The sequence below is a fragment of the Pinus tabuliformis genome, chromosome 8 (assembly GCF_031772625.1).
Source record: "Pinus tabuliformis cultivar Carrire ecotype Pingquan chromosome 8, CPIR1, whole genome shotgun sequence".
NCBI classification, from domain to species: Eukaryota; Viridiplantae; Streptophyta; class Pinopsida; order Pinales; family Pinaceae; genus Pinus; species Pinus tabuliformis.
The window spans coordinates 405,585,970-405,600,600 of NC_142294.1; the positions used below are offsets into that span (position 1 = coordinate 405,585,970).

At 39.4% G+C, this 14,631-nt stretch overlaps 1 protein-coding gene across 2 annotated transcripts in view; it reads left to right on the forward strand.

Moving 5' to 3' along the window:
• ASD1 (alpha-L-arabinofuranosidase 1) overlaps positions 1-14,631 on the forward strand; it is a 257,521-nt gene that overhangs the window by 166,355 nt on the left and 76,535 nt on the right. For both annotated transcript variants that reach the window (XM_089372189.1, XM_089372188.1), the window contains 2 exons: positions 7,971-8,092; positions 8,254-8,407. In XM_089372189.1, the coding sequence (XP_089228315.1) occupies positions 7,971-8,092; positions 8,254-8,407 (276 nt within the window). The remainder of the gene's footprint in view (positions 1-7,970; positions 8,093-8,253; positions 8,408-14,631) is intronic.

Genomic DNA, 14,631 nt, shown 5'->3' on the forward strand with positions numbered 1-14,631 from the left:
TCCATTACTTTTTGTTCTATGAGTATCAGGTCAACCCTTTTCTTCCATACTAGATAATTTAATGCTCCATCAAGTTTGTTGCTCTCATTGTAGAAAGAACCCATATGACCGTAGATTCAGACATGATGTAATAATATGATACTTACTTGGTATCCAAGATTCTCCTTGATGATGTCTCCAGCCTTCTTGATGCCTTCAAGATCTTTGAAGAGACTTCCTTGAAAGATGTTCCCTAGGTTTCCTCCAACAGTAGCTTCCAAGATTGATGAATGATAAGATCCTTTCATGCTTCCTTTAAAGAGGTCTATCGATGAGTCTTCAACTAGATCCCTTCAAGAGATAATTCTTCTTGAAGTCTTCTTCTTCAAGCTTTGCTTGAGAGTTTCCTTTTTCCTTTCCCTTGCCAAGCAATTCCATTAGTGTCCTAGCTGCTTTCATTGTTCACCTTAGCTTTGATACCATGTTGGAAAATGCATAGTGGCAGCTTATTAATTCTTATTTTCTTTTTCGTTAATACTTGCATATGAAATTAGTTATTCTTCTTGTGTTCTTTAGTTAGATCTTTTCATCAAACAAATATCAAGAACGAAACAACAACAACAGAGGACACAAAAATTAGGCATTCAGCTAGGGCAAAACCCCTCCAAGGGGAAATCATGGTTAACCCTTCTCTTGTTATAGAATCTACTTCAAAATGAGACATAGAGACCCAAACCCTAGACCAAGTCCTCCAAGTACCAAGTCAACTTTTCAACAAGTCTTTCCCTGATTTTGCACCAACTAGCTTCAAATTGCAACTTCGACATGCGAACTTCAATACTGCAACTTGTCTTGCAACTTTGACCTTGTGATTTTGGCCTTGTAGCTGATCCTGAAACCCTAATCTAGTTTCCTTTTGAGACCTTACTAAAGCAAGACAACTCCTCCCAAGATCAACGAGGTCAAGGTAGGGTATTCTTCCTTCTAGCCACAAGATACTACACTTCATCCTCGCAACTTGGAACTGCAACTTCGACCTTTTCTGCAACACCAGAAACCTTAGAACTTCACATGTGTGAGAGATAGAGCCCAAAACCAAGATATTTTGTCCTTTCTTCTCTTAGACTTTCGCTCTCCTTTTTCTAGCTTCCAGTGACGGATCATATACTCTTTCTTGATAGATCAAAGTTGTGAGTGAGAACTAAATGAGGTAGAACTGCTTCTTTAAATAGCCTTTCCAAGGGGTTGAATTCCTTCCTTTAGGCCGACTTGTAATTGTTAGGGACGACTTGTACTTTTGGAGCTTCCAGGACTTTCTAGACTAAAAAATAATTCTTTTTACAATTACATTTTACCTGGAAGGGTCTTATGTGTTGGAACATGTAACTAGGTTTGGTCTTTATAATTGTACTTGAAGTCAAAATGTAATATATTTGTCAAAAGAAAAGCAAAAAGAATTATTATTATTATTGAATTGACTTATTAAAGCGTGGGTTTCTTGCTTGGGTCAAATGTATAGGTCAAGCCTCCATTGAAGGATTTAGTTTATTGTTAAAGTCAATTTGTGAAGACTCCTCCATCAAGTCAAAGACTCCTTGCTGTCAAACAAATCTTCATCAAGTCGGCCTCCCTGTTGGTCTACAAGTTGTTGAATTTTCTAAGTCTATTCGTTAGAAAATTACTCTGTATTCTGCTGGTTTATTTTTTCTGCTTGTAAATTCTGAGCAAGTTATTTAAAACATATAAATAACAAATAAACACAATACAGTTTCAACATCTACAGATCATCAACTGAAAGAAAACAAACACATAAGTGACACTGTTATTTTTGGACAAATGTCCCCGGAAAAACCCAACTTGGGAAAACCGGTGCAGCTATTCTCAGGGTTTATTATTATGCAATATTTCCTTGAATACAACTAGGTGCCTAACCGGCTCACCCGATAGAGAAAAATACACGACAGCAATACCTCTCTATTCGGAAATAGGTATTCAAAAATCCTGTCCCACGAAACCCTCTCCAGCGACTCTGAAGCTCTGCGCTGACCCTTCTGGCCTCTGTGTTAGTCTCAAACCTCTTTGTGTCAACCCTCTAAGGCATTGTGTAGCCTCTGGGACCCTCTGCGTCACTCTAGCCGCTTTCTACATGGATGACGCAGTCACTTAGGCCTCTGCGTTGTCTCTGCTAGGCTCTGCATGCCCTGCTCTAGCTGCTGCTCTCACTCTCTGCTTTTGTGTTGGTCTCTTGGCAATGTCTCTGCCTCTCCGTCCAGTACTTACTGCCCCTCGCTGCTGATCACCGATTCAACTTTTCTTAGCAACCTCGCTCTAGCAAAATGAATGACTGATCACTCTGGTGTATCTTCCAACCCTCAGGCCTCCTCTTATACTTTTCTCGTTGGTCTTTCAACGGTCGAGTTAAATCTCTAATCAACGACTAATATTAGATTTGGTTTGATCCATGACTTTTGGAAGCTTCTAACCTAGTTTTATATTAAGACCTATTAATATTTTATTTTTCCCAAGTTTAGACTTAGGAACTCCATTAAAAATACTAATTATTTTAATATCTCCCAAGCCGGATACAACCTGTCCAAATCATTTCTGGGTCTTGGAGATCTCATGTGCTTTAGCCTCTCCACCAATTTTCATGGCTAGAGCACATCCGATGCTACCCCAAATCAACACTCCCTCTTAGCTAGGACAATGCTCTAGTAATGCTCCTCACTGATCATCACTTTGATTATCTGGCACTGGTACCTGTGCCACTGCCATTGCTGCATCCGTAAGACAACTCCCTCTGCATCCATGCTGCTGCTGGTCCATTCTCCCAGCACTGCATCTGCACTGCAACCCCCTCTCATAATGCGGCATCGTGCTACTACACTGCAACTCAGTTACTGAGAGGTAAGTAACTGAGCCACCCAACTTCTGACATCCCTGTCAAGCTAGAAACACTCCCGATGCTGAAGCTCCCTTTGTCACTAACAAGTTCTCCCTCTACTGACCTCTGCGCTGCTGCAACAACTCCCTGCATCTCGCACCGCTGCAAACTTATCTGTGCCATCTTGCACTATTGCAACATTCTCCTTACCTCTTGAACTGTTGCAACCTGCTAGCCTCGCGCTGCCCGGGGACTCCTGCACTGTAGCACTCTCTATCGCTTCATCCACATCTATTTCTACTGATATCCGCCAGTCCTGCTACTCTCTCTTCGGGGCTCCTGTAGCAAGGTATAATCCAAGAGGTTGTGTACCTCAAGGATCCTGCCCGTCATCGCATGTAGTCCTCCTGACTATAGCTCGATGTCTCCCCACTTCTTCTCTAGTGGCACATGAGCATTCATTGCACAATCGTCATCCTCCTCGATTTCTTTCTCTGCCTTTGCTGGCGCTGCCTTAGAGTTAGACGCCTCTCTGTTGTTCTTCTTCCTCAGACACTGGTTCGCATAATGACCAAGTTCCCCATAGTGGAAGCACTTGACCTTGGAGAGGTCATTCTTCTTCCTCTTCTCTTGCTTTCCCACAGATGCCAAAGCTGCATCCTCTTCCTCTTCCTTCTTGATCCAGACTCCTTTGCTGCTACTTCCCATCTTGGTCAGCCATCTGATCTCTTCTTGGCGAAGAGCCGCTCACAATTCTTCCCAATCTAGAAGATTCGCCTGCCCAGTATGCTCTGGACAAATGTCTCCCACTCCTAGGAGATTGCGTTTAGTGCGGCCCTCACCATCAAGTCCTGATCCGGTGTGGCTCCTATGGAAGTCAGTTGGTCCCGGATCTCCTTCAATCGACCGAGGAAGAGATCTATATACTCTCCCTTCTGCATCTGGTATGACCGTCGCTGATTCTCAAGTAGCATCTTCCTTTGCACGAAAGTATGCTGGTACAACGTCTTCAAGGTATCCCACATTTCCTTTGCTGTCTCCTTCTTGGCATTATGTTGGACCACACGAACCTTGACCCCATCAAGGATGATGCATTTTGCCTTGGCCATTGCCTCCTTGTGCCTCTCATTAGCTACCAGGTCAACTGGGATAGCCATTACTCTCACGGCGAAGCCCTTGATACGATGTCTATCTAGAATGGACAGGATCCTGGTCTTCTAGACCACAAAGTTGGACCCTCCGTCTAGCCTGTCCTGATCCCTCAACCCATTCACGACCATCTCTCTTCTCTTCTCTGTTGACTCCTTCGAGTCTCTCTACTTTCCGTCTGGAAGTTCTCTGTTTGACTCCTGTTGAGTCTCTCTACTTCCCGTCTGGAAGTTCTCTGTTGGACTCTCGCTGAGTACCGATTTCCCTCTTGGAAATCCTTCTGCCAAATTTCAAGTCGCCCCTCTCCGATCATCTGTGCACCCGCAACAATGATCCATATTCCTTGGCTAGAAATACGCATCGGCAACAACTCCCTCTACCTTGGTTTTGCCCTGTTAGGTACTGTTTTGAGTCCTAACCACAATACCCCACCAGCTTCGCTCCCGCAAACTGCCCACAACTTCCTACGCCCCAACAACTGAAGGACTGAGCCTCTAGGCTCTGCGTAATCCCGACATGGGTAAAAACAACTCCCTCAACCACTGTGTCAACCCTCCTGGTCTTTGCGTGGCTCTGAGCCTCTCTCTGCCCTCCTCAGCCTCTGCATTGGCCTCTCTTTGGCCCAGACTGTTGACGCAGTCCCTCTGCGTCAACCCTTCCTTTTGTCGCTTTTGCAAGGATCAACTTCTATTACTTGGGACAGTTGATTCTGCTGCAAATGCTTTGCTTAGCTGATGCCTTCAGCTCTCATGTGATTTGCAACCATGCTCTAATACCATGTTGAATTTTCTAAGTCTATCCGTTAGAAAATTAATCTGTATTCTGCTGGTTTATTTCTTCTACTTGTAAATTCTAAACAAGTTATTTAAAACATATAAATAACGAAATAAACACAATATAGTCTCAACATCTATAGATCATCAGCTGAAATAAAACTAACACACAAGTGACATCGTTATTTTTGGACAAATGTCCTTGGAAAAACCCAACTTGGGAAAACCGGTGTAGCTATTCTGAGGGTTTCTTATTATGCAATATTTCCTTGAGTACAACTGGGTGCCTAACCGGCTCACCTAACAGAGAAAAAAATACACAGCAACAATACCTCTTTATTTGGAAACAGGTATTCAGAAAACCTGTCCCACGAAATCCTCTCCAGCGACTTTGAAGCTCTGTGTTGGCCCTTCTGGCCTCTGCATCAGCCTCCTACTGCTCTGCGTCAGCCTTAAACCTCTCAGTGTCAACCCTCTGAGGCATTGCACAACCTCTGGGACCCTCTGCATCACTCCAACTGCTCTCTGCATGGATGACGCAGTCCCTCAGGCCTATGCGTTGTCTCTGCTGGGCTTTGCGTGGCCTGCTCTAGCTGTTTCTTTCGCTCTCTGCTTTTGCGTTGGTCTCTTGGCACTGTCTCTGCCTCTTCATCTAGTACTCACTGCCCCTCGCTGTTGATCACTGATTCAACTTTTCTTAGCAATCCCGCTCTAGCAAAATGAATGACTAATCAATCTGGTATATCTTCCAACTGACCCTCAGGCCTCCTCTTATACTTTTCTCGTTGGTCCTTCAACAACCGAGATTAAATCTCTAATCAATGGCTAAGATTAGATTTGGCTTGATCCATGACTTTTGGAACCTTCTAACCCAGTTTTATTTTAATATCCATTAATATTTTATTTTTCCTAAGTTTAGACTTAGGAACTCCATTAAAAATATTAATTATTTTAATATCTCCGAAACCGGGTACAATCTGTCCAAACCATTTTTGGGTCTTGGAGATCTCATGTGCTTTAGCCTCTCCACCAATTTTCATGGCTAGAGCACATCTGATGCTACCCCAAATCAACACAAGTCAGCCTAACATTATGTGGAGACACTACTCTTCAAAGTACTCATGTCAGCTTATTAACTATGGAGAACAACTATAAATAGGAGGGTATCCCTCGCTCCACAGTCCAGTGATATATCTCACATAAATCACAAAAGAATAAGTTCAAAGATCTCTGAAAAGAAGCCTGCACTTTTAGAGATGATTTCGGTGATGACAGTCAGATAAATTCGGTGAATTTACAGAGGCAAATGGTTCGATGTCAATCCTAGAAGTTAGGATCTCAAAGAGGCATACTCTCGGTGCTATCACATTTAGGTAATGCGGATCGGGGTTCAGTCTACCACAGTTCGGTGCTCCCTTGTTTTGATGCTACTACTATACTACAGTGTCGGTGCAAATACTGTCTTGGTGTAACTACAGTATGGTAGGTTCGGTGTCACCACAACGAGAAGGGATCAATGTTATCATACTAGGAAGACGTCGGTGCCACCACAGAAATGAAGTTTCTCGTTGCTATTACAATGATAAGGCCTCAAAGATATTGCAGTGATGATGTCCCAGTGAAACTCAATGGCAAGTATTTGATGCTAACACAGTGAAAGGAAGAAGGGTGACTTGATGGAGGTAGTCTCGAGTCTAGATTGTAAGGGTTTTTGTCGTCTCATCTTTTGAATCTACTGAAGGAAGAATTTGTCACTGGGTTTTCCCTTCAAGGAAGGTTTTGCCTTGGCAGTGTGCCTATATCTTGTGTTCTCTTCTATTTGTTGCTTGGCATTAATCTTGATGATAAGAAAAGGTAATTAAGAGATCTAATACTAACAATGAAAACATCACAAGTTAATGTCATAATAAGAGAAATCGTTTAAGTGCTACCTCTTTGATTTCTCTAACATTTTAATCATGATGATTTCTTTGACAATTGACTCATGACAATAAATCCTAAGACCTAATAAACCCTAGAAGTGTGAAGAACATGCTTTTACCTAGAAGATCATCAATAAAAAGCATGAAATCCATGCTTTAATAATAATAACTTTTACTTTTCTTCTTTTGTTTGTTACATAGGATACACATTGAAATGAGTACAACAACAATTATGAAGACCAAAACTAGTTACATTCTTCAACAGTTGAAAGTTTGAAGGACTAGATACTATTGCTTGGTGTTATTGGAGCTGAGGTTATTCCTTTGAGGTTTGAACTAATTGCTGAAGACTAATGTTCAAATTTCTCGCATCAAATATGTCATTCAAGGGCTGGAAGCTTCATAGTTCTAATCATTGTAAGAAGAATTTTAATTGTGGTTCATTCCCCATTTAAATCTGACCATTCCTAGAAAATGTTGTTATGTGTCTTCTTTCTTGATTCAGATTTGCTATAGTTTACATGATCTTCTGGTAGGCACACCCTTTATGCATGTTGGGGGTCTTTCTACATCCGGATTCACCTCAAGAAGTTTCCTTTTTAATGGCCAGCCAGATATGTTTACTCTGGGTTCTTCATCTGGGCTATATCCTTCCGTGTCATCTTGAGAAATCAGCATGCATTGGTTGCCTTATAGACTTCATAATACATAAGCCCAATAGTGTTTTAGACATTAATCTTGCCCTTAACCTATCTGAAAAATAAATAAAATCAACTCTTCCTTTTGCTATTACAAATCTGAAATACATTGGAGTAAATATCAGCATTCAGATTTGTTGTCCTAAGGCTCATCCTCTATTCATTTTGATTACCATTTGATTGGATTAGGCTACCTTAGGGTTATGCACCTTGTCTCGGAGGAGAGACCACCTAAAGTGAGAAGAAGGCTGCTGTTCCACCAGGGTTGCATTTGTGTTTTACTGCTTTGCCACAACATGTGCAGGTTTGGGAGGTAACAATTTGAGCAAAGGTCACAGCTCATGAGAGCCTTGTTATCAGAAAAATCATTTCAAGCATCCCTCCATTTTTGTTAGTTCCAGTGGCACCCTCCTTTTGGTTTTATGAAAGTATCTTGTCAACTATTTTCTTGATATGTAGATTTACAACTGCACTATCAGCAGTTTCCTTTAGAATTTGTGCCAGTTTTGATAAGCTGATAACATCTATTTTATGGTATATACTCAGGAGTTTATTGTATTTGCAGAATATTGAAGAGGGTGAATCCTATCATGTTGTTTTGTGGGTAAGGTCTACTGGGCCAGTTAATCTTTCAATTTCTTTCACATCTTCAGATGGACTCAACATTTTGGCTGCTTCAAGTATCATGTAAGTCAATTTCATACCAAAATATTTGGTTATTCTACTTATACAGTTAAACAATAAGAGTAAGATTTGCAGCTGTGAAGAGACACTAAATTAATTCACATGATTGAGCCAGAAGTATTATTAGACTTGTTCCTGTATTGAGGATGCATATGTTTTTCCAGTGCTAGCAGTTTTGAAATTCAAGACTGGACCAAAAAGGAGTTCATTTTAAAAGCTACAGCAACAGATCATTATGCTAGGCTTTCCTTGACAAGCTCGAAGAAGGGTATAGTTTGGTTTGATCAAGTTTCTGCCATGCCTGTAGATACATTCAAGGTATGTAATTTATGGAAGTTCTATTTTTTTCGCAATAATTTGTTGGAGCAATTCCATATTTTTTTCCGTTCAAGTGTAGGCCCTTTAAACAAAGGAACTGTATGGAAAATAAAAAGTATGAAAGCCAGGATCAAATCAAAATTTTATCAGGCAGCCCTAGTAACTGATGTGGACAAACTAGCTGCTTTCTTTTAGAAACTTACAGGTTTTCGTACTAATGATATTCTAGATAGTGTAATGGGGCATCATTTGCAGTGCTCTATTTTATAATACAATAGATTTTGTTTCAATATTTTATTTGAGAAATAGGACAAAGCTTCATGAAACGCTGGAGGTGAAGAATATTTGGGTTAAGAAAACATGCTTTTGCAAGAAAGAATTGCTTTCCACATTTCTAATCAAATGTGGTCCCTGCTCAGCCTTAGTATCCTCTTGTTCCTTCTCCTCTACCACTGCTGGCTCTTGCTCATGAGATTTCCCGAGGGTCATGTCCTCATCAAATCTTACATCTTGACTCAAGATCACCTTCCTCTACCTTGGAATGTAGACTTGGTAGGCCTTCGAGACCTCACTGTAGCCAACAAACACACCCCTCTCAGATAAGGGCTCCAACTTAGTCCTCTTCTCTGTAGGGACTTGGATATAAACTGGACTATTGAATATTTGCAAGTAAGTCACTTCTGGTTTCACTCCTGTAAACAACTCCTCAGTAGTCACATCCTCCAACACCTTGCGGGGATTCTTGTTCTGCACATACACAACTGTATTGCAGGCCTCTGCCCACAAAAACATAGGCAACTCCTAATCATAGATCATTGCCCTCGCTGCCTCCATGATGGTCCTATTTTTCCTCTTGGCAACCCCATTCTACTGAGGGTTGTAAGGTATTGTGAGAGCCTTCTTGATTCCTTCTTGCTTGCAAAAGTCCAGGAATTCATCGAAGGTGTACTCACTCCCATTATCTATTCTCAACACCTTATTCTTCATTCCTGTCTGGTTCTCCACAAGAGCCTTGAACTGTTGAAACCGATTGAAGACCTCATCCTTGGTATTTAGGAAGTAGATTCAAGTCTTCTTGGAATAATCATCTGTGAACGTCCCAAAATATAAAGATCTTGTTATCGACATCACAAACATAAGACCACAAATATTTGAATGCACCAAGTCTAGGACACCCTCAGACGTCGTCTCATTGTGAGGATACTCATTCTTGGTCTTCTTGGCAAGCGCACACCCTTTACACACTGCATCCCGCTCCACCTAGATCTCTGGAAAACAAGTAACCATCCTCTGCACCATCGGAAGAGCTTTGTAGTGTAGGTGTCTCATACTCCCATGCCAAATCTCGCTCTGGCTATCACTCTCATGGATGAGAGCCTTCACTAACTGTTCTCGCAATAGATATAGATCTCTCTCCTTCCTACCAGTCACCTGGTTCTTGTTGACATCGATCCCCTTTGTGTTGAAAATGTAGCAATGGAAGGTCTTTTGGCTTGTGCCTTAGCCAATGAAGACCATGAATTTGTCTTTCTTTAGCATGAGTGCGAGTTCATGAGATAGACTTCAGTTATGATGAGTTGATTTCTAGTTTACTGGAATGGTCATCAAGTTTTCATGCGTAGTGTTGGAGCTTCAATTAAGTGGAGTCTTCTTTAGTTTGACTACAGGATGAGGTGGTAGTTACAAGTTCAGTTAGAACGAGTTAAGTCTTTAGTGTTGATTGGAAAGAGAACGAGTTAAGACTTTAGTGTTGATTGGAGAGAGAACAAGTTGAACTCTTAGTTAACTTGCAATCACAACTAAAGACTAGGCCTCCTTGCATGCTCAAATTCTATCTATAAAGAGAAGGACAAAGGCACAAGATCGATCATTCTTGAGAGATCAATTCTTTGTGTGTGGAGTGCACAAAATTGAGGAGTTTGTGCGCAAGGAAATAGGAGGCCACAAGTGCGCAAGGTAATAGGAGCTTGTGCGTTAGAAAATAGGAGCCCAATTGTGTGCTAGGAAATAGGAGCAAGTGTGCAAGAAAATAGGGGCTCAAGTGCGCAAGGATTATGAAGTAGGGATCAGAGATTCTCAGGGCAAGTCAAGGCTATTCAACAAGAGACAATTGTGTTTTCAGAGACAGATTATTGGTTGCAGTAGCAACGTGAATTGTAATAGATCCAATTGCTTAAAGAACATTCAATAAAATAACACAACAAATAAAGAAGTTGAACAAGCTGTAGCATGAAGATCACTGGTAGCAACAACAGATGCAAACACTGAATCGACCTTCCCTTCAACTGAATCAACACTAAAATGCTGAATCGACCTTGGCTCACGAAGTTCTGCTCTTACTCTCCAAGTCTCTCTCTCTCTCTCAATCTTCTTTAAGTCTCTTCAACTCTTTCTCAAGTTCGAATTCTTCTTTGAAAATGCACAAGTAGGTGAGGAGAAGAGATGATACGAGATACATATATAGGAGGAGAAATGAATTCTTGTTATAAAGGAGGAGTAATATGCATGCCTTGAGGAAGAGTAACATATGCCATTTAGGGGAGTGTAAGTCATGCCATTAAGGAGAGAAACACATGCCTCAGTAACTTATACCATTAAGGAGAGGTATGCATGCCTCAATAACTTATGCCGTTAATGAGAGTGTAACATATGTATTAAATAGGGCGTAAGAGGAATCTTTTATGACATGTCTTTAATGAGTGTAAGAGGAATATGCCATGTTTTTAATGAGTGTGCAAGAGAGAGTGTAACATATCACTAAGAGAGAGAGAGAGAGAGTTACGTAGTGCTATGTGAGACATCAAGGAGAGAGGTGCGAAGTGATTGAGGTGATGAAGGTAATGTGACTTGCAATCCTTTTTAATAATAATATCATAAAGGTTAATAATAATAATAATATTAAGAATATTGATGATTAAGTCTAGCTTGAACTATTAAGATTGATTAATGATAAGTTAAGTGATTTTCCATCAACTATACTTGATTATCAATTGATGCAAGGTGATTTATTATTTTTGAAAAGTCATACTTGAAATGCGAGACATGACTTTCTATTTTTAGAAAGTCACTCCAAAATTGTTAGAAATGAGTTTTTATTTAAGGAAATTCATCATCCCTGAGCTGCCAATTTTCAACAACCTCATGCCATTTTTCCTCTTCACCTTTGGCATACCTTTCAAGATAGCCTCAAAACATACAAAGCATTCTCCACCATGTGTGTTCACTAATCTCTTTCTTCCCAAGTAACCAAAATACTCAAACAACACTGGTGGGACATTTATCAAAATGTTGGTGAAAATACAACAAATGTTTTAAGGTGGCAGATTTGCAACCAACATAATTTCCTTAATATTTGTTAGAATTTCTATTATGTCCACAATTTCAAAATCCCATAGACATTCTACATCTACCGGCACTACTATAGCATCAATCTAGGCACCGTGTCAAAACATTTTTGCTCATGAAATAGGACACCCCTTTATTAAATCTATTAAACTCCTACAAAAGTGGATATCATAGATAAGTCTGTTGTTTTTCCATGATACTGGTGTCTAGGATAGAATCTTAAATCTTTGATGCTACCAAACCAAGTATCACAACAAGTCTACTTTGCACAACAGAATATAAACAATAGTAAATCTACTAGTGCACAAAATATACACAACTTTTTACACAAATTATGTACAATAACCCAACTTTGCTATATTAATTCAAATGGATAATACAACAGTTTAGGGCTCCCGTACTAGGAATAATGACCCTCATACATCCACTAGTAAAGATACAAAACTAGGGCTTGGTGTTAGTCCATCGACAACCAATCTATCCTCAACAAGATACTCTGATCATTTGGCTGATGTCGCATGCAATCATAGCTTCTCTCGGCCGTACTTTGTACCTTCTCAGTCCTTCGGTTCCAGATCTGCAACACTGCCTCTATCAATGATCCAAGTTCATTTGGGCACTGAACCTCGACTATCCAATCTACTCACTAGTTGTGCCTTAGTCCATCAAGTGCACAAGACATTGAGGCTTCGCGCCCAACTATTGCTCCTCAGCTACTCAAGGACTTCTTCACACTATAGTCTTCTTGCGTTGCTCCAATGAAGACTAACATAGGGCATGGAGGGTTGCCACCTATCATTGCAAGATGTCCTTCTCCCACAATGAACACGAGCTAGGAGGTATGCCTATCTTTTGTTGTAGATGTCCTCCACAAGGCAAGTCTCGGGCTACTCAAACTGCTTCTGGCTCATCAAAACCCTTGAGCTCTTCTTCTGCCACTCTAGCAATCACCTTAGTCCATCAAGATGGTGCACATAGGGCTTGAAGCAAGCCTCTACAATCCACTGGGTTGTTCTTTAGGCCGCTCCAACTCTGCCTCATTGTTATGAATAAAATATATATAAATAATATAGAAATATAAATAGCGATGATAATTGTAATAATGATTAGTTTATTAGTAATTAGTACTGAAGAGGCATGTCTTAATAGGAGATGACCTTCCATGAAGAGATACTCGCCTGAGGCCCTCTCTTTCATTTGTATTAATTCTCATTCATACATTTAATATATAATATTTGTATCCTCAATGGATATCTTCATATTCCAAGTCTTATAGAGTATTTAACCTGAAGAACGAACTTTGTTTGTCCATTGGGTATCAAAGTTGTTCGATCCTCTAGCTGCTCAATCGCTGCACAGAGCCAGTCTGATCTGGTCCTTGGCCGTTGAAATTCGTCAACCTTGTTGCTGTTGGAGCATTTTGCTACAAGATTTTGGAGGGTTTCCATTTTCGATATCAAGCCCTTGGCCATTTAAAGGAAAAATAATAATAATGTTTATATATATATATAAAATCTGCTACTGATTTAAAAAAATAAAAAAATAAAAAATTCGCTACTGATTTCAAAAAAGAAAGAATAGAGTATTACAAAGAATATATATATATATATATATAGATAAAAGAAAAACAAAGAATTTATTTTAAAAAACAAAAAAAAGTGAGTGAAGAATAGGGAAACAAATTAAGGAAATATATATATATATATATATATATATATATATATATATAAGGAAAAGAAAAAAAAAAAAAAGATAAAATTCAATAGAGGTTATATATATAAAATAATAGATTAAAAATAAAAAAAGAGAAAATAAGAGAGTAAAAATGTTTGCGACAGTCCCAGCTGCCGTCCTTATATATATATAAGGAAAAGAAAATAAAAAAATAAAAAAATAAAATTCAATAGAGGTTATATATATAAAATAACAGATTAAAAATAAAAAAAGAGAAAATAAGAGAGTAAAAATGTTTGCGACAGTCCCAGCTGCCATCGTTGCCCAAGCCGCAGGCCATCTACCCCATTGACAATTCTGAAAGACAACTATTGCCTCCGTTTGCAGCAGCCGCAGTTTAAGAGGCTGCCAGTCCGCTCTTTCGTCGGTCCCTTGTTGCGATCACCCACTCACTGCCACAAATTTCTTTCCGCCATCGCTTTAATATTTCTTCCAAAACCTGTGGTTCTGCAGATCCTCATTCTGGTTGACCGCCACTGTTGTATCCTCTTCCATTCCCTACTTCGTTGTCAAGGCATCGTATGCCTCAATTGCTCTCTTGCTGCATTTGTTGAATTCCATTGTTATTAACTCGAAGCAACTTGAAAAAATTATAAAATTTCATATCGTTTAATCGGGGAATTCGTACCAATACGTACTAGTGCCTCCCTTTATCAACTATTCAGTTAATAGTTAAGCACTATTATATAGTTACAAAGGAAAAAACTATATTTGGGATTGACTAAGATTGTTAATATTATTTAAAAGAATAAGGCGACAATTCAAAAAGGAAATACTTTTATTCAGAAAACTTGGTTTTATAAGAAGGCTAGTTGGGAAAAGTAAAAAGAGGATATATTCTTCTATTCTCAAGGTACATATATGACGACATTATATATATCAAAAATAAGTTTTGAAGTATAAACGAGAAAAAGGATTCACATGCCCAAGTTATATAACTCGTGAAAAGGTGAAACACGTGGGAAAAAAAAAGAGAGCATCACTTGAGTATTTAAAAAAAAGAAAAAAGAGGAGTTTTATCTTGGAGATATATCAATCCCTTTATGAAGTTAAGGATTAAAGTATAAGAATAACAAGTTATATTAAAGGAAGAGTAATTTTTTTGTAAGCATAGATAAGATAATTATATTTATGTCCAACTAATG